General features: G+C 44.7%; 1 protein-coding gene across 2 annotated transcripts in view; it reads left to right on the plus strand.

The window, feature by feature from the left end:
- ST6GAL2 (ST6 beta-galactoside alpha-2,6-sialyltransferase 2) overlaps positions 1-16,506 on the plus strand; it is a 59,115-nt gene extending 42,609 nt beyond the window's left edge. For both annotated transcript variants that reach the window (XM_061432548.1, XM_061432547.1), the window contains exon 6: positions 11,792-16,506. In XM_061432548.1, the coding sequence (XP_061288532.1) occupies positions 11,792-12,045 (254 nt within the window). In that variant the 3' untranslated portion in view covers positions 12,046-16,506. The remainder of the gene's footprint in view (positions 1-11,791) is intronic.
- Positions 16,507-20,513: the final 4,007 nt, after the last annotated feature.

Here is a 20,513-nt window from a genome sequence, read left to right on the forward strand (position 1 = left end):
ACGTGAGTTGGTCAGTGATACAGGCCCAAGAAGCATGCAAAGTGAGGCTTGTGGGTTTAGAGCAGTTTTGAGGTATTATAAAAATATGAAATATTTTATGCAGAATTCAAGACAAAATTCATGACTGCATGTTATTTTCCTTAAGCAGAGCTCCCTCACCCATTTTATGTCATGCCTTTGAAACACTTTGTTTCCAAGGCACTTTGTCAGATTCTAAGGTGGTTGTTTTTTTTTTTAATATTTATTTATTTATTTTTAGCTGAGCTGGGTCTTCATTGCTGTGTGCAGGTTTTCTCTAGTTGCAGAGAGAGGGGATACTTTCTGGTTGTGGTGCGCAAGCTGCTCGTTCCGGTGGCTTCTCTTGTGGCGCACAGGCTTAGTTGCCCTGCGACATGTGGGATCTTCCTGGACCAGGGATCGAACCTGTGTCTCCTGCACTGGCAGGTGGATTCTTAGCCACTGTGCCACCAGGGAAGTCCATGTTGTGTTCTATTTTTTCTGTGAGTGAAAGATTACTCTGGGTATTCTCCTAGGAGACACTGCAAAATTCCCAGAGCAAAGGGTACAGATACGTAATTATATTATAACCACAAGTGGCAGGTTCAGTTCAGTTCAGTTCAGTCGCTCAGTCGTGTCTGACTCTTTGTGACCCCATGAATTGCAGCCCACCAGGCCTCCCTGTCCATCACCAACTCCCAGAGTTCACTCAGACTCACGTCCATCCAGTCAGTGATGCCATCCAGCCATCTCATCCTCTGTCGTCCCCTTCTCCTCCTGCCCCCAATCCCTCCCAGCATCAGAGTCTTCCAATGAGTCAACTCTTTGCATGAGGTGGCCAAAGTACTGGAGTTTCAACTTTAGCATCAGTCCTTCCAAAGAAATCCCAAGGCTGATCTCCTTCAGAATGGACTGGTTGGATCTCCTTGCAGTCCAAGGGACTCTCAAGAGTCTTCTCTAACACCACAGTTCAAAAGCATCAATTCTTTGGCGCTCAGCCTTCTTCACAGTCCAACTCTCACATCCATACATGACCACAGGAAAAACCATAGCCTTGACTAGACAGACCTTTGTTGGCAAAGTAATGGCAGGTTAGATACAGTAATCCAAGCTACCACATAAGGATTCTAGAGCTCCAGTATGAGTGGAACAAACTACAAAGTGTCAGTCTTAGGCGCAGACATCTGGGATTAGAATAGGTCAGAAAAACCAGGGTGGACTATGATTTGTCTTTCGTGTGGTGTCATGGAATCTTGCTGACCTAGGGAAGAACGTGGAACAGGATGGAATGATGCTGAGACAGCATAATGGGATGTGGCCATCCAATCAAGTCTCCCTGGGAATTCCTGTGGCAGAAATCTGATCACAGCAAGAGCTTGGGAGCACAGTGGGGGCTCTCAGACACACTTACTACCGATATGAAGTTTGAAAGTTTCCTCTGACATAGTCATAGCTGGGAAACAACATTTCCGTGTGTTTTTGCTGTTGAAAGAAATCCTGCCACTTGTGGCCAGCTTCCTTTCACAGCTATGTGCTGAGCATTTAGAGTTTTCAGGGACACTGCTTGCCTGTGTGGCTTCTTTTCCAGGACAACGGGATTGCAGCTGGGGGTCATTTCAGGAGTGGGGGCTGGGCTGAACGACAGTCCTCTGATGTCACTGGCTTTCCAATTGCAGGCGAGTCACTTGCTCCTGTGAATGTCCTCATGGTCCTGGGAGAAAGGAGAGTCATAGCAACACCTTTTTACGGGGCCAGTTCACACTTGTGGTCATTTTCTAGCTCCATCCTGTCCAGGCTGGCAGCTCGTAGACACCGGTGGCTGCTCAAGTGTAAGTTAATTAGGATTAAACAGGAGGAAAATCTCTCCCTCGGTGCTTGAGCCCCATTTCAGGCTCTTAAAGTCCTGTGTTCCCAGTGGCTATGGCCCTGGGCGCTGTAGATGGAGACCGTCTTCACCACAGGGAAAGTTACGAAGGACAGCAGGAAGAAAAGGAACTTTTGGAGGAGCAACCAGTTCCTACTGGACGCTGTGCTTTATGGGCAGGGACCTCTCTGATGGAAGACATTTGATGTTACCCATCATATTGATGAATTGTTACTATATCCACATGTCAATTCTAATACATACTATCATTTATTCTATACGTGAACATGCAGACTTTTCTTCCCTTTAAACTATTTCCTTAAGATAAATTCCCAGGTGTATATGACTGCTGAGGAGAGGGTGTGGTATGTTGATCACGTTGGAAGCACCAGCTTACTGCTTTTTCCCTGACTTCTGACCAAAGGCCGTATTTGTGCTTCTGGGTCACAGAAGGACATCCTTATGTGTGTCAGAGATGTACTCTGTGTACCATCCCCTTGTCCAGAGCAGCAGCAAAGAGATGCTTACCCCTTGTGCATGGCACATGTATTATTTTAAAAAAAGAGTAGAATTTTGTTGTAGCTATTCCAAAGGAACATTTCATGCAAAGATGGGCTCGATAAAGGACAGAAATGGTATGGACCTAACAGAAGCAGAAGATTTTAAGAAGAGATGGCAAGAATACACAGAAGAACTGTACAGAAAAGATCTTCATGACCCAGATAATCACAATGGTGTGATCACTGACCTAGAGCCAGACATCCTGGAATGTGAAGTCAAGTGGGCCTTAGAAAGCATCACTACGAACAAAGCTAGTGGAGGTGATAGAATTCCAGTTGAGCTATTCCAAATCCTGAAAGATGATGCTGTGAAAGTGCTGTACTCAATATGCCAGCAAATTTGGAAAACTCAGTGGTGGCCACAGGAGTGGAAAAGGTCAGTTTTCATTCCAATCCCAAAGAAAGGCAATGCCAAAGAATGCTCAAACTACCACACAATTGCACTCATCTCACATGCTGGTAAAGTAATGCTCAAAATTCTCCAAGCCAGGCTTCAGCAATATATGAACCGTGAACTTCCTGATGTTCAAGCTGGTTTTAGAAAAGGCAGAGGAACCAGAGATCAAATTGCCAACATCTGCTGGATCATCGAAAAAGCAAGAGAGTTCCAGAAAAACATCTATTTCTGCTTTATTGACTATGCCAAAGCCTTTGACTGTGGATCACAATAAACTGTGGAAAATTCTGAAAGAGATGGGAATACCAGACCACCTGATCTGCCTCTTAAGAAATTTATATGCAGGTCAGGAAGCAACAGTTAGAACTGGACATGGAACAACAGAGTGGTTCCAAATAGGAAAAGGAGTACGTCAAGGCCGCATATTGTCACCCTGCTTATTTAACTTCTATGCAGAGTACATCATGAGAAACGCTGGACTGGAAGAAACACAAGCTGGAATCAAGATTGCTGGGAGAAATATCAATAACCTCAGATATGCAGATGGCACCACCCTTATGGCAGAAAGTGAAGAGGAACCAAAAACCCTCTTGATGAAAGTGAAAGTGGAGAGTGAAAAAGTTGGCTTAAAGCTCAACATTCAGAAAACGAAGATCATGGCATCCGGTCCCATCACTTCATGGGAAATAGATGGGGAAACAGTGGAAACAGTGTCAGACTTTATTTTTCTGGGCTCCAAAATCACTGCAGATGGTGACTGCAACCATGAAATTAAAAGACGCTTACTCCTTGGAAGGAAAGTTATGACCAACTTAGATAGCATATTCAAAAGCAGAGACATTACTTTGCCAACAAAGGTCCGTCTAGTCAAGGCTATGGTTTTTCCTGTGGTCATGTATGGATGTGAGAGTTGGACTGTGAAGAAGGCTGAGCACCGAAGAATTGATGCTTTTGAACTGTGGTGTTGGAGAAGATTCTTGAGAGTCCCTTGGACTGCAAGGAGATCCAACCAGTCCATTCTGAAGGAGATCAGCCCTGGAATTTCTTTGGAAGGAATGATGCTGAAGCTGAAACTCCAGTACTTTGGCCACCTCATGCAAAGAGTTGACTCATTGGAAAAGACTCTGATGCTGGGAGGGATTGGGGGCAAGAGGAGAAGGGGACGACAGAGGATGAGATGGCTGAATGGCATCACTGACTGGATGGACGTGAGTCTGAGTGAACTCCGGGAGTTGGTGATGGACAGACAGAGAGGCCTGGCGTGCTGCAATTCATGGGGTCACAAAGAGTCGGACACGACTGAGCGACTGATCTGATCTGATCTGATTTGATATGTGTATCTGGGCTTCCCTGGTGGCTCAGTGGTAAAGAATCTGCCTGTCAATGCAGGAGACCTGGGTTCGATCCCCGGGTCAGGAAGATCCCCTGGAGAAGGAAATGGCAACCCACTCCAGTATGCCTGTCCGTGGCCCATGGACAGAGGAGCCTGGTGGGCTACAATCCATGGGGTAACAAAGAGTCAGACACGACTGAGGGACAAAACAACAACATACACATATCCTCTCCCTCTTGGTTCTTCCTCCCACCTGCTCTCCATCCCACTGCTCTCGGTCATCACAGAGCACCAACCTGAGTTTTTTCTGCTTTATATTTTTTTTAATTAAAAAGAAGTAACATAAGACATCCCTGGTGGTCCAGTGATGAAGACTTTGCCTCCCAATGTAGGGGGTACGCTTTCAATCCCACATGCCACGTGGCAAAAACAAAACAAAACAAAACATAAAACAGAAGCAATACTGTAACAAATTCAACAAGGACTTTAAAAATGGTCCACATTAAAAAAAAACTCTTTTTTTATAAAAAGAAATAGCATACATCCCAGAGAAGGCAATGGCACCCCACTCCAGTACTCTTGCCTGGAAAATCCCATGGATGGAGGAGCCTGGTGGGCTGCAGTCCATGGTGTCGCTAGGAGTCGGACACGACTGAGCAACCTTAGTTTCACTTTTCACTTTCATGCATTGGAGAAGGAAATGGCAACCCATTCCAGTGTTCTTGCCTGGAGAATCCCAGGGACGGGGGAGCCTGGTGGGCTGTCATATCCGGGGTCGCAGAGTCCGGACACGACTAAAGTGACTTAGCAGCAGCAGCAGCAGCACACATCCAGGTAATTTGGATGCTCCACAGGACCCGTTTCTTTGGAACATTTGTTCCACAGTGTCAGGACCCTTCAGTCCACTGGGAGCCACTTGTTCACATGGCAAGAACATCTCTCTTTTTCATCCCTGTCTGGATGCTAGAGGCCTTCTCTCATTACCTGGTACTGGGAGGTGGTTCTGACAGCACTGAGGCCTTCCTAGGGAATGGAGAGTCATTTCCTAGGAATTCCATGGTTTCCACATTGCCTTCATACACACTGATAGTTTTGTGGGAGGTGTGTGAGTTCATCCGAAGTCCTGAAGTCTGGCTGGGTGGTTCTGCCGTCTGATGTAGGAGGCCCTCCAGCTTCACCCCAGGGGGTTCCGGGCTGAGCATCGTCAGGCAGACTGGCCTCTGCACCAGCCTGACCAGCACTGATAGGAGACTTGCTTTCACTGTACAAACCACCAGCACCCGCTCACACCTTTTGAAAAGGCAGCCTCAATTGTTTATAGCATAAGTACTATTTCTAGACTTCACAGATGCAAACGCTGTAATTTCAGACTATTGAATATACAGGCAGAATAATATGCTTAAAAACAAGTCATGACTTCATTTCTTTTCCACTTTATTTTGCATTCAGGACTCTAATTTTCCAATATATCATCCAAACTCAGATGGTAACACAAAATAATAACACGTTAACTCAAAATAATAAGCCACTTAACATCTCATACATGACTGTGTAAAACCAATCATTATTATGTTGACAAGGAACAACTTTTTACATTTCCCTGTAAACAGTGAATCCCGAATGTATGTTACCATCAAATAATACAATATAAATGGGCTAAAAAATTGATTTTCAAGTATTATTCATGCATTACATGATTTTACTTAATATAGTACATGCTTGTTAAATTATTATTTTATTACATGAAATGCAAATTTCCAAACCACTTCTTTTTTTACAATTTAAGTAACTCATTTTGTTGAGCTGCTATTGTGAATATTGTCTTTGATATTTTTTAAATTAATTTTTATATAAGTATAGTTGCTTTACAGCCTGTTAGTTTCTACCATACAACAAAGTGAATCAGCTATACATATACATATATCCCATCTTTTTTGGATTTCCTTCCCATTTCCTTCCCATTCACCACAGTTCCCTGTGTTACACAATAGGTTCTCATTAGTTATCTATTTTATAAATAGTATCAATAGTATATATATTCCAGTTTCCCAATTCATCTCATCCCCATAGAAACCACATTTTAATTACAGATATCTTCTGGAAATGTCACTTAAAATGTCATTTTTGCTCCTTCAGTAATCTTAAGTACAGTTTTCATAATTTTCCATCTTATGATGAATTTATGGAGAAACCACAGAATAGCTACTACATTTCCATTAGACCAGCACATTCAATACCCTTAACTTTTCACCCTCACCCCTCATTCAGAAACATGTTTTGCAGGGTTTATTGGATATTCTCAGAAATTCCTTATTTGAATTATGTTCAAGTATTACCTGAAATTGATGAGAGCCTGTATTTTTCCCATCACTTGCATTAGGTTCTATTTATGTCCATAGCTTATTTTGCTCCATGTTAAAAAGATACATTCTTCAAGGAGAAAATTCTATTATTGTTAACAATTTGGGATATCATTTTAAATATTTTGCCAGGTGCAAAGTAAGATAATTTGGTGTGATCACAATTAAAATCTAAATGATTAAGTTCTGTTAGACTCTAACACATCAATCATATCTACGTATATGAAAAGTAGAGGTTTGGGTTTCTTTTTTTTTTTTCTTTGGTTGCACGGGGCTGGGTCTTTGTTGCAGGGTGTGGGCTCTCTAGTTGTCGAGTGGGCTTAGTTGCTTATGTGGGCTCTTAGTTCCCCACACAGGTGCTGAACCAGCGTTACCTGCATTGGAAGGCAGATTGTCAACCACTGGACACCAGAGGAGCCCCAAAAGTAGAGTCTTTATAGGAGAACCTTGTTTATTCAGAATTTGTGGTCGTCTGAACATAACATGCAAAGATGCAGGTGGAAGTTTGCTTTTTATCCAGGTTTTAGAAAAATAAATAAGTGTACATACTGCTTGTTAAGCTGAGTCATAGACTATGACTTTTTATTAAGACCAGTGGAAATGCTTTTTAATTGGTTAGATAATTATATTGAATTATACAATATTTTAAAACCTGTAATTTGGCAAATGAATGGCTCTTGAGTCATAATTGCCCAGAAAAATTTGCACTTTTTTTTCTTCAAATGAATCTCTACTCATTTGTAAAACTTGGCCAAAAAACTTAACATGAATTATGTTCAAAGATTTTTAGGAACTGGCTGCATGCCCATTTGATTGGTTTGGAAAAATACATTAAAAAGTGTCTAAATATTGATCCACTTATCAAAAAGTCTGGCTGCACACTGAAAGCAGTAAAATTTTATTAGTGCTGAAAGCAGTTCCTTTTGGATAGTCCATAAACGAAATTATGTAACATTAAAGTTCCTTAAGTGATTTTTCTAAAAATTCTTTACTGAATAAGATAGCATGAGATGATTTGTATTCATTTTTGCTCTGGGGGTAATCCTGAGCAGTCCTAAGAAAGGAAATGAAAAAAAAATTTTTTAGTGTAGCCAGATGTGAAGTCCCCATATGGGTCTGGCTTGGGGGAATGATGAGGAACAATGTGATGCTGTGAGTTTATACGTACAGGGCATCTGTGCAGACAGGCTGCAGCCCCGCTGGCCTGCCTGCTGATCACCAGGGACCCCTGCCTGCAGGGTTGACCCTTGGCTGGCTTCTGGGAGCCTGGGTTTGGGGAGACCCTCCCTTCTGACAGAGTGGGTCACTGTGCCCAGATGCTCATGCAGCAGTGGGGCCTCTTCCCAGCACCTGCATCCTTCTGGAGTCTGGACAGTGTGAGCCAGGTTTGTAATAAATCACTGACTCTCTGCTGGGCCCTGTAGGTCCCTCTGGCAAGTCATCAAACCCAGAGGCAGGCTGGGGAACTCAGACCCGGTCCCTCGTCAGCATAGTGCAGAGAAAATGTCTGCAGCCCATGTGTTGTTGGTGTTGACGTCACCATGGTGATAGAGCAGCATCACCGCAGGTCAGAAGAGATGCTGCCGGCAGTGCAGGCATTTGTCTCAGACCATAGTGAAGACACTCTCTTCAGTCATTCTCAGGATGGTAGGTCATGGGCCTGCCGCCTGTTTTTAAATGTAAACATTCGTTCTTTAGTTTAGTTTACTTTTTTTTTTAATTTATGTATTTATTTTTTGGCTGTGTTGGTTCTTCATTGCTGCACTCAGGCTTTTTCTAGTTGCAACGAGCAGGGGCTAGTCTCTAGTTGTGGCACTCGGGCTTCTCATTGCAGTGGCTTCTCTTGTTGCAGCTTTTAGGCTTTAGAGAACAGGCTCAATAGTTGTGGCGCACGGGCTTAGTTGCCCCACGGTATGTGGGATCTTCCTGGACCAGGAATCGAACCTGTGTCCCCTACATTGGCAGGCAGATTCTTAACCACTGGACCACCAGGGTAAACCCTACATTTTTTTCGTAAAGAAACTTTTTATAAATCCCAGTCCTCAGCCTGTGCCCAGTTGAATACAGAGTGAGTTTAACTGAAGAGGCTTCCAACAGTCCCTAACAGCCTGCTCCCTCCCAGTGTGGTCCCAACCCCACCTCCTGCGGTCTTTCCTCCTCACACCCCATCTCCCAACTCTAGCCCCGAGCTGTGCCAGGGCTGGCACACACTCCAGACATCATGGTCCACGCACTTCCTCTTTGCAACACATGCAAAAGTTTCATTTCAGGATTTTGTGTGTGGCTAAGTACTCTAAACTCCTAGGAAAAGTGATGTGCAGATTTAACCACATTTAATAATGATGTTCAATATTTATTATATGGCAGAGTTTAAATTTAAACTCTAATTTATGTGTAATATATGGTTGGTAAGTTAAAAAGCAGAGTATACATATGCTAAATGAAATGACCATGATGTCTGAAAATTTTTTGAATAATTAAAAATATTCTCCACTTGGTTTTCTAAATCTTGCCCACACTTCACATGTACCCTACAAGTTGCAAACTGATTTTTCCCTCCCTTTGAAGGTGTTGCCCTAATGATTTGATATCACCGCTACAACTGCCTGTCATTTAAACACTTGGGGCAGAATCGGCTCTAACTTAAATTTTAGTGCTCTGGACCAAGGCTCATGGTTACAGGAACTCACAAGTTCATATGTGTATGTGTGTGTGTTAGTCGTTCAGTCATGGCTGACTCTTTTGTGACCCCATGGACTATAGCCAGGCTCCCCTGTCCATGGAATTCTTTAGGCAAGAATACTGCGATGGTTTGCTATTCCCTTCTCCAGGGGATCTTCCAGACCCAGGGATTGAACCTGGGTCTCCTGCATTGGAGGAGGATTGTTTACCACCTGAGCCACCAGGGAAGCAAGTTCATACAAGAACACAAAATGAGATGCAAAAACCAGGAGGAAGAATGCAGATAACTCAAGATAAGGACCCCACTTCCTAAACCTTTGTCAGCCTTCAGTTGGGATGGCCATGAAATACCTAGCAAATTTCTGAAGCTCTAAGAGTTGTTTTAAAATATATTTATATATGAAGGCACTGGTCCTTGGTTCTCTCTGGCTCTACCTGGATCTGGGTCACACTGTGGGGCTCATGGAAGGGGGAGAGGAGGAGGGAGCCAGCACTGCTGGGAGGAAGGAGGGGGACTGAGCTGGGACTTGATGTTTCCACATAGCTCTTGGGAACCGCTTGACTTCCTAGAAGCCGACCTGAAGAATCTCCGTGTCTCTTTTAAGGAGCAGCGTTACTCGCAGCCGCAAGCAGCTTTGTGGCCGTCAAGGCACGTCCTGATGTCTTCTGAACAGAACACTGGATCCTCTCTGTCATCCTGTCTCCCCTCCCCCTCCCCCCAGGTGGTGCCTACAGATTCAACCCTCACCTCCCCCAGGAACCTTTCTCTGCATCCCCAAGCCCTTCCCACTGCTCCCCCAGGCCCTTGTGCTGGACTTTACCCAGTTGTGAGCATTTTCATGCTGCAAACACGGTTGATTACTTAGAAATATGCTTGTCCTCTGCAGACCAGCCTTGTCTGTAACAGGAACTCACTGTGTGATTTCATGTCTTTTTCATAACAAGGATTATCCTTTCCTAAAAGGGAGAAGGAAATGGCAACCTAATCCAGTATTCTTGCCTAGAGAATCCCATGGACCCAGGAGCCTGGCAGGGTGCAGTCCATAGGGTCACAGAATCAGACACCGACTGAGCGACTTAGCACACACACATACATAATTTTAAGTTTAAAAGGTGTTACTACATCGCTTCTCGCCCTTTCTAAGATCAAGTGTAAAGAGTGTTAACAGAGGTGATGGGGAAAATAACAGAGCTCGGAAAATAACAGAGCTCGGAAAATAACGCTCTTTAGCACAGATCCAGATGAGACTTCCTCTATGATGATGCAGTTTTATAGCTATTTGAAATATTAAAAATAAAAAAGAAATCAAAGAAACTTTAATATGGATAGTTTCGGTGAGAAAAATACTTTTTTTTTAAATTTTATTTTATTTTTAAACTTTACATAATTGTATTAGTTTTGCCAAATATTAAAATGAATCTGCCACAGGTATACATGTGTTCCTCATCCTGAACCCTCCTCCCTCCTCCCTCCTCCCTCCTCCCTCCTCCCTCCCCATACCATCCCTCTGGGTCGTCCCAGTGCACCAGCCCCAAGCATCCAGTATCGTGCATCGAACCTGGACTGGCAACTTGTTTCATACATGATATTTTACATGTTTCAATGCCATTCTCCCAAATCTCCCCACCCTCTCCCTCTCCCACAGAGTCCATAAGACTGTTCTATACATCAGTGTCTCTTTTGCTGTCTTAAACTCTGTGTCTCCATCTCTTTCCTTTTAACGATTTTATAATAAATTTTTTTTCACATTACACTCATTTCTTTGTTACATCACGGTTCTCCTGTTGTAAATCAGGTGGACCTGGGTGTGGAATGAAATAGTATATTCAGACTTGGGGATACAGATCTGGCCCCAACTGTCCTCTGCTTAAGTTTGACTGCTTGGTCTTTTCTTCTCTCATTCCCGGGTCCCCAGTGGTCAGCTGGATGGGTGAATGTGTAATAGCATCATGTCTTAGCACGGCCCCAGTCCCCAGACCTCACACATGCCACTCACTGGAAGCTAGAGTCGCAAGGTGAAGCCGACAAGGTAGGGGAGACAGAGCAGGCATCTCCTGCCCCAATTGTGACCCTCCATCCCATCTAAAGATGTCCATCCCCCCATTACTTCTCCTTAAGAAAGTAGGTCATATAGGACTCAGGGAAGTCAAACCAAGACTCTGTGATAACCTAGAGGGTGGGATGGGAAGGAAGGTGGGAGAGAAGTTCAAGAGGGAGGGGACATATATTTATGGCTGACTCATGTTGATGTTGAGCAGAAACCAACACAATTCTGTAAAGCAAATTATCGTTCATTTAAAAAATAAATTTAAAATTTAAAAAAGGAAAGTAGGTCATATAGTCATTCAACAAACATGGATCCTTAACTCTCCACCAATACTGTGCATGCCACTAATGACAAGAAGATGGATAAGTGACCCAGCCCTCACCCTCGAATCCTCTGCTCTCTGGTGGGAAAGAGACTGTAAGCAGACACATGGTTAGGACAGGGAGACACGTAGACAAGGAAGAAACGACGGTGGAATCCGCCACCCTTGAGGACTGATGCCTCCCCCTCCCCGAGTTGCTCACGGCTCTGCTTCCCCCTCCCCCACCAGGCATCCTGCTGATGATGAACCTGTGTGGCGAGGTGCACGTGTACGAATACGTCCCGTCAGTGCGGCAGACAGACCTGTGTCACTACCACGAGCCCTACCATGACGCCGCCTGCACACTGGGCGCCTACCACCCGCTGCTCTACGAGAAGCTGCTGGTGCAGCGGCTCAACGTGGGCACCCATGGTGACCTGCACCGCAAAGGCAAGGTCGTGCTGCCCGGGTTGCAGGCCGTGCGCTGCCCGCCAGGTGCCTGAGGGGCCAGCCGGGCTCTGCATCCCAGAGATGCTGGAAGGCACCCTGGAGGCAGCGTGACCTTGTGTCTGCAGCTGTGACTTTGTGCTGACCATGGGGATCCTTCCCTTTCTAAGCCAGTGAGTGTGTCCGACCGTTCAGAACATAGAAATGGAATTCAAAGAAACTCCAGAAAGATACAAAAGAAAAATTTTCAAAGATAGCTAGGGGGAAAAAATGTGTAAGAAATGGATAAATAGCTCCAGAATGTTGGTCTTTGCTTTCAGCTGACACACCTGCTGGAGATGTGGTTTGTACCTGGAAGCAGCCTCGCTTCGGGACAGTACCTGACACATCTGCTGTGTCATTTGTATGTCATTTGTCGTGAAAGAGCCCAGGGTTGATGACGAACCCTGATTATCATCCAGACCTGTTTATAGGAACAGCAGACCCCACAGGATATCCTGTGAGGTGTCTTCTCCACCTCTGCTCCCAGCTGCCACCGAAGGCTTTGCAGTTTTGTGTATCAGGACACGTTTCTAAAAGCATGAAGCCCCCTTCCTGGATAGTCCAGGAAGAAGCCGGCCCCAGGCAGCACCCAGGGGAGGCACTTTGCTCTCCTGCAGTGTTTCCTTGCTTGACTAGAATCCCCAGGCACACGGGAACATTGCGGCAGGTGTGCACAGAATGGGGCAGCAGGTGGCCATGGGCAGCACGGCCCCAGGCCCCAGCTTTTCTGGCCTCAGCACCCGCCAGCCCTCCACACAACCTGCGTGTCTACAGGCACTGACGATTAGGACTCCCCATGGTGGCGGTGCGGGGGGGTCCTTCCAGCCTAGAGCTGTCCCCCTGTGCTTCTAGAGCTGCACACCTGTCTCTTCCACGTGTTTTCCTCACAGGTTCATATCATCTGTTGGGATCCTAACGGTGATACACTGACTTCCGCTGATTCTTCCTACAGTCAGATGTTTAGGAATCCCACCATCATCTTCACAGATCTGTTGTGCGTCAGTAACATAACAAAGCCATATAATTAAATACATTTGCGTGAAAGCACTGGTCTTTAGCAAATAAAAAATAAAAGTATATGATTCAGAGGGAAAGACAGTGAGAGAGGAGAGTCAGTCCAGTGTGTCAGCTATAGCAGCTCATTTGGTTGTAATCTCAATTTTTGTCACAAAAGCATCAAAAAAAATTTTTTTTCCATAAATGTAGTAAAACAGAAACATTATGGAATACCTTAGTTCAACGTACCATTTCAATCCATACCCAACACCTATCTCCACGGTCCAGTTACAACTTATTGGCCGGAACAGTCACAGCTTCTTTAAATGTGTTCTTCTCCACAAGAGTGTGAACATCAGGAAAGTTTAGTACAGAAGGTTTTTTTGTTCCAGGATTGTGTTTTTTTTTTTTTTTTCCTGAGCAAGAATGGTTGACAGAAACTGCCTCTCTGGTCAGTATACTCAGCAGAAACTGGGCCAAGTCTCAGACATCTCCTATGGCTTATTGTCACAGTGAATTTGGGGTCATTGAAAAGCTTTGATTGTGACAATATCCACTACAAGCCTACTGTGAGAGCCTCGCTTCCAGATTTATGGTAAGGGATGGATAGTTCTGTCCAGCCTGCCAACTAATATCCAAGCAGACATGAGCAGGCCGCTTTTCTCCCTAGTTTCCTGAAGGGATACAGCCCTGTGCGGTGTTCAGTGAGTCCTGACACTGCAAAGTGGCTGGTGCAGGGTGACTGGTCCAGTCACCCTGGGCCCTCCCCAGACTGTGCAGGCTCTGACCTCAGATACCCATGACACTGAAGTTTCTTTACTCACCTTCCTACTGGGTTTCCCTCTGGGCCTCCTTGTATCCAGAACAGCCCCTTCTGCCGGCATGAGATACTGGGCAGAAGGAAATTTGCTGGTGGGTCAGCATAGATATTCAAGTTCAGAAGCCCCAGAAAACACTTCAAAGGCCTCCAAATACATTTTGTTGTAACCCATGCACTTTTAAAATGTACCTTTAGCTCACAGAGGTTATAAGAAAGACTGAAGAGGATACAGAACATTTAATTAAAGGTTTTGGATTTATTATGGCCTTAAAGACTCTTGGGAACCAGGGTCTGTTAAAAACACTGAGACAACGCGGTACAAGTATTCATACATTGCAGGCTGGGCATTCTTCTGCTTAAGAGTTTCAGTTGTTTAGCTCCTTGAATCTATTAGGCAGTTATAGTTGATGTGTTGACTCTTCTCGTCAGCAGACAGTGATTAAGCCCTCTAAATACACACATTGCAATAAGCAGCCGGCCTTTCCATGAAGGAATTAAAGGAAATGGTGCCCGCTGCATTTCTTTCAGGCTTCACCCCTTCCAGACCTTCCACCCTTGCTATAAAGCGATGCTCTGTAAACCGAGGCTGTTAGGTGGTCCTTCTCTCTCAGGACTGAAGAAGGTCACACTGTGTCACTTCTTGAGGTAACTGCACTCCATCTTTTGTTGTTGCTGTTGTCACACTGAAATGTTGACCAGAAATGACAACTCACTCGTGTCCAGGTCTCAGGTCCTCCCCTTGAGGCTCTCCAGCCCTTCCCTAGGTATGAAGGGAGGGTCTAATAGGTAGAGCATCCACGCTGTCCCCTGGGATGCCTGTGCTGGCCCTGTACATCACCTTAAGGGTGAAGGGCTCACAGGTGGACAGGAGGAATTACATAAGTACCCTCCTCCGTTAGGGTTGGCGAGGGGCTTTGGTTCAACTTTGGTCCCAGGGTCTGTCATTGTCCACAGTATGCAGGGCTCAGGGAACTCCAGCCCTGTCCTCCCAACATGTCCCACACCCTCCTTTAATTAACCCTGGGCTCCCTAGTAATCGTCATCACAGTAGCTATAGCATCTAGACAAAGCCATGCTGAAATAATGATCAGCCTTCTCAAAGCTGGGAAATGAAAGTAAGTGTTTAAAGCCACCCAGGGTCACTCTGTTACATGACCATGAGCCAGTTCCTTCTGGTGGAACAGATTAATTCCTGATGTTGTGGGCTGTCCCTTAGGGGCAGGAATACTCACAGCCACAGAATTAATTAGGTCCAGTCTGGCGGTATCAGGATCACGTGAGGGATGGTAGGTGATGGAGGATTTCGTGTGCACAGATAACGTCATGATGAGAGCACCCTGACCAGCCTTTCTCTTAGAGATCAAGGCACCGTGCATGGTTGAGGCTGGTGGCCAAAGTGACCCAGTCTCACTGCTGCTTAACTATGGCGAGAGGCAGAGCCAGGAGGTAGGGTGATGACCAAGAAACACGTGGCTGAGTGTGCAAGCCACATAGTGTCTGAATATATTCAACCAGATTGCATATGTCGACTTCTCACTTTCTGATCGTTTAGGACTCTTACCCAGAGGTTCCACAGCCAATGAGGGCAGTTGTATATTGAAATTCAGTGCTTAGGGAAAGTGTGCCTGAGTTCACACTTGTGTGTTATACTCCAGATACTTCCATCATGAAATTATTCTGCATATATCTGTCTCTCAGGCATTATTTATACAACTGGTAAATGAAAGATATTAATTGGTTGAGGGAAGAAATTATAAGTTCTGATTCTTGCTTTATTAACTAACTGAAGCCTTTTAGTAAGAAGAAATCCAGAAAATTTCTCTATGAGCTCAGGCTAATGGAATTTAAGGCATGAAAGACACTGATATAGTTCTGACTCTTATTATAACAAGTGTGCATGTAGATATAGCTATATAATTGTATATATACATATCTACGTACATGGTTGCTTTTAAACATTTTTTTTCATCAAACTTTATTTCTAAAACCTTGACAATAAATTTTTTAATTATGCAAGCACCAGTTTTTTAAGAGAAGTAAGCAAATGTTATATGTCTTTCTATGAAATAAAAAAATCCAGTTTTCCCATGCGCTCATATTTCACACCTTCTGGCTACATTAAAAAGTATGGCAGGAATATTTACAAGGTGCTCTGAGGGTAGAACTACAACCTAAAGGTTGTGTCCTCATCAGAAACCTAACTGAACTCTGGCCTTTGACGAGAAGTTGATCTAGAATTCATGGTTTTTGCAAGATTAGGGGAAGAAATGCTTATTTGGATCTATGGAAAATAGTCTCCTAGCTTAGGTTTCACACAAATTAACTGCGTCAGAACTGTTAAAACCTAACATTTATGACACCACACATCGTGTTAGACTCTATATAAAAATCCTTGTGAAATTTTTCTTGGGAAAAAAAATCCTTGGAAACCAGTCAACTTTTTTAACAGCTTTGGGGATTTTTTTGTATGATACTTTTTAAAATGAAATGTGTACTCTTCAACATGAATTAAGGCTTGAGGTTTTCCAGGAGTCACCTTTTAAATGTGTTTGTACACAGTTTAACACTTTGATATTTTCTAGTTTGGTTTTGTATATTTTTATGTGTACACAATGTACAGACTTTTTTCCTGTAAATAAAACATGTTTTCATTTGTCTAGATGCGTCTCTGTTTTAATGTGTAGAAATTGCACAAAATAATGAATGAGGGGCAAAATCATGAGGCGTCTCAAGAAAAAAAAAAAAATGGCACAGAGCCGAGATCTAACTGCAAGATTGTAAAAGGAGTAAGAACAGCAGGCCTTCCCACTCTAAACCTGGACACAGCCGGCCTGAAACAGAGGTAGGGCCAGCGGTCCTCACCAGAGGGTTACCTGCCAGACCAGGAGAAAGGGCATGGACATTCAGAGGAGTGGCCGCCCTAGGCACTCCGTGCCATGCTCAGGAAACCCCAAGTGCACAGAATCTGGCAGGAGAGAAGCCCTCCAGCACAAAAGGCAAAATTAGGCAGACAGGTCCTAACGTTACCTATAGGCCAGCACATTGATTAATTTATTGTCTCCAGCATGACAGAGCTTTTAGTCTTAGAGACTACAAATAAGGGTTTCCCAGGTGACTCAGTGGTAAAGAACCTGTCTGCCAATACAGGAAACATAAGGAGACGCAGGTTCGATCCCTGGGTCGGGAAGATGCCCTGGAGGAGGGCATGGCAACCTGCTCCAGTATTCTTGCCTGGAGAATCCCATGGACACAGGAGCCTGGTGGGCTACAGTCCATGGGGTTGCAAAGAGTTAGACACACTAAGCAACTTCGGATGCCTGCACACAGGATAAATGAATGACTAGAGGGAGGCTTGGAGACACTGAAGTCACCTTACCCAGTACTATGTCACATTATCCTTAGTGTCTCTGCCCTTTCCTCATGAAGGGAAATCAGTTAGTTAGGCCCCCAGAAGGAAATTCCCAGAGATTTTCTGGTTAGAATGTGAAGGAGTCCTGGAGGGGAAGTGTCCAGGGTTGACTGTGAGGTCTGACGTGAGCAGCCTGGAGGCCCTGAATTCCCTCTGAGTGATGTGCTGAGTCACAGGGGACCCACACTGTAGCTTGCCATCAGTTTTCTTTCCCCATAAGGTGCAAGATGCCAGCTTCCAGGTCATTGAAATGCAGGCCCGATTCGGGAAGACTAGAGCTGGAGCCCTGCAAGGATGCTGAGATGAGGCGGCCCCGGGACAAAGATGAGGCCAAAGATCGGGGAGCAGGAGGCCAACTCCACCTGCCTCAGGCTAGAGGTGCCAGGGGAGACAGCCCTGGGTGCTCCGTGCTGTGCTTACAAAACCCTAGGTATACAGAATCTGGCAGGAGGGAAGCCCTCTGGCAGCAAACCTCCGCTGACCCCTCATCTGAGCAGAGGTTGGCAAACTGCAGCCCACAGCCTCCTTTTGTCAGTAAAGTTTTATTGGACTGCAACCACACTCATGTGTTGACGTCTTAGCCATGGCTACTCCATACAGAATCGAGTAGTTGATACAGAGACCTAATAGCCACCGATCCTAAAATATGTATTATCTGGTTCTTTACAGAAAGGATCTGCTGCTGCTGCTAAGTCACTTCAGTCGTTTCCAACTCTGTGTGACCCCATAGACAGCAGCCCACCTGGCTCCCCCGTCCCTGGGATTCTCCAGGCAAGAACACTGGAGTGGGTTGCCATTTCCTTCTCCAATGCATGAAAGTGAAAAGTGAAAGTGAAGTTGCTCAGTTGTGTCCAACTCTTAGCGACCCCTTGGACTGCAGCCCACCAGCCTCCTCCGTCCATGGATTTTCCAGGCAAGAGTACTGGAGTGGGGTGCCATTGCCTTCTCCAACAGAAAGGATCTGTGGAGTCTCAATTTCAGATACAAAATACAAGAGCTCGTTTAGGCAAGCATTGTGTTAATGGCAGGCAGGTGGTCCTCCCAAACCACCTTCTAAGTATTAGCTTCAGGAATATTGGGATTATAGAGGTTAATTCACCAGCCTGCAACCCTACAATCAGGAAGTGACGGAGTCCAGCTTGCAGTCCCCATCTGACTTAAAGCCTCTGCTTGGAACTCTTAGGTCAGGCTTTCTTTTTCTTTTCAATATTTATATATTTATTTGGTTGCCCTGCTTCCTGGTTGTGGCATGCTCACAGAATGTGAAGTCTTAGTTACTGGCATGTGGGATCTAGTTCCTTGAATAGGGATCAAAACTGGGCCCCCTGCACTGGGAGCACGGAGTCTTAGCCACTGGACCACCAGGGAAGTCCTGTGTCAGGCTTTTTAGAGCCTCCTCTCCCTGAGACACTACTCTGCTGCTCAAATACCCCCCGAACTCCCCACATACCCTGAGGGCTCAACTCTGGAGCCTCATTTTGCTTGAATATTTTGAGAAATTGTGCTTTGAAATTTATGGAGAGAACAGTTCCCTAAACCCCTGAACTGCATGTGTCAAGTGCAATTTCTACTTCCTGATTAGCAGCCCGTCTCTGTGTTTGTCACAGCCCAGTGGAAGGAGCAGGTCTCATATGCAAAGAGAAAGCCAACACCCCATAAACTCCCCCCAACACATACACAGCTCCCATCCTAACTCCTCGGTGTTGTGCTGGAGAAACCACCTTGAAGAATGAGACACTACGTGTGAAATGATCACAAAAGTCAAAGGAACAGAAAAATCAATGGATATAAGGGGAATTTGTAGAGAATGGAGGGCAAAATAACTTAACGAAAATGAGAAAGCTGGGAGTGAGAGGGAAGCTGAAGAGGGAAGGGATATATGTATATGTATATGTATAGCTGATTCACTTTACTGTACACCAGGAGCTAACACAACATTGTAAAGCAACTATTCTGCAATAAAAAAAAAAAAATAGAAAACTGGTATGCTGCAGGAGCAGGATCTAATCCAAGCTTCTAGTCCCTCGGCCTTTGTTCACTTTGCTGTGCTGCTTCAGTGTTACTGGCCTCCGCACCCACCTCTGAGCTACTAGGCCCGCTAGACCGCTGCACTGACGGCTGCTGTTGTTATTGTTTAATGACTAAGTCATGTCCGATTCTTTGTGACCCCATGACTGTACCCCACCAGGCTCCTCAGTATACTTGCCTCTCCAGGCAAGAATACTGGAGTGGGTTGCCATTTCCTTCTCCAGGGGATCTTCCTGACCCAGGGATAGAAACCACGTCTCCTGCATTGTCAAGCAGATTCTTTACCATTTGAGCCGCTAGGAAAGACCTTTATATCATACATAAATACATACATGACTTAAAAATAATTTTAAGTGCCCAAATAATTAGAACTAGTGATTATCTCGGCATGGTGAGAAAATGAGGAGCTTATCTTATCCTGATACTTTACATATTTTTGAAAGATCTATAAACATAAAAACAAAAAACAAATTTTAACAATATTCAGGAGATCTTGTGGTCTGGTGGGAAGAGATGAGTTTCAACAGTGTGGCTGGTCAGAGAAGAGAACCCCTCTCCTGCTTTGCTTTATTTATTTAATTGATCCAGATGTGGTGGGGATCAGAACCCCCAGATGCTCACTGCTATACAGTAAGTTCAGCACCCAGCACCCTGTAATGTCACCACCAAGAGCACGGGATCATGTTATTGATGAGAAAGGCCAGGTCAGTGCCTACCTCCTCACTAGCCAGGCAACCTTGAGTACAGCATTTATTTTCTCTGACATTTGTTTCTTCATGTGCGAAAATAGAGGTCATAACAGCACCTACTCACAGTGTGCGTAAATTATTTAGCACAGGGTCTGACAGCTAATAAAATGAATCGTTGCTGGTCTTGTTATTATTTTTATATTTTGATCTCCTCAGTCTAATATATCTAAATAATTAATAGAAGAGGACATTCATGGATGCTAAACACAGCAGATGGTTGCTTTTTCACAGACGTTTCAGACGTTTAAATTTTAAAGTAAAATGAAACTATGTCTTTGTGGGGATGATTTGTTTTCAAGTCTCTCTAAACAAAATGCAGCAGGAATCCTCCTCTTGCATGAAATAAGGAAGCCCAGGTAAATATGAAAGAAAATTTTTTTCTTCTTTCTGACCCTTTTCCCGCCTACAGAGGATCCGTGCCTGCATTGTATTGCCCCCAGGAAGGAGCTAATCACCTCTCAGCGATGCTGGTCAGAATCT

The sequence above is a fragment of the Bos javanicus genome, chromosome 11, assembly GCF_032452875.1.
Source record: "Bos javanicus breed banteng chromosome 11, ARS-OSU_banteng_1.0, whole genome shotgun sequence".
Lineage (NCBI taxonomy): Eukaryota > Metazoa > Chordata > Mammalia > Artiodactyla > Bovidae > Bos > Bos javanicus.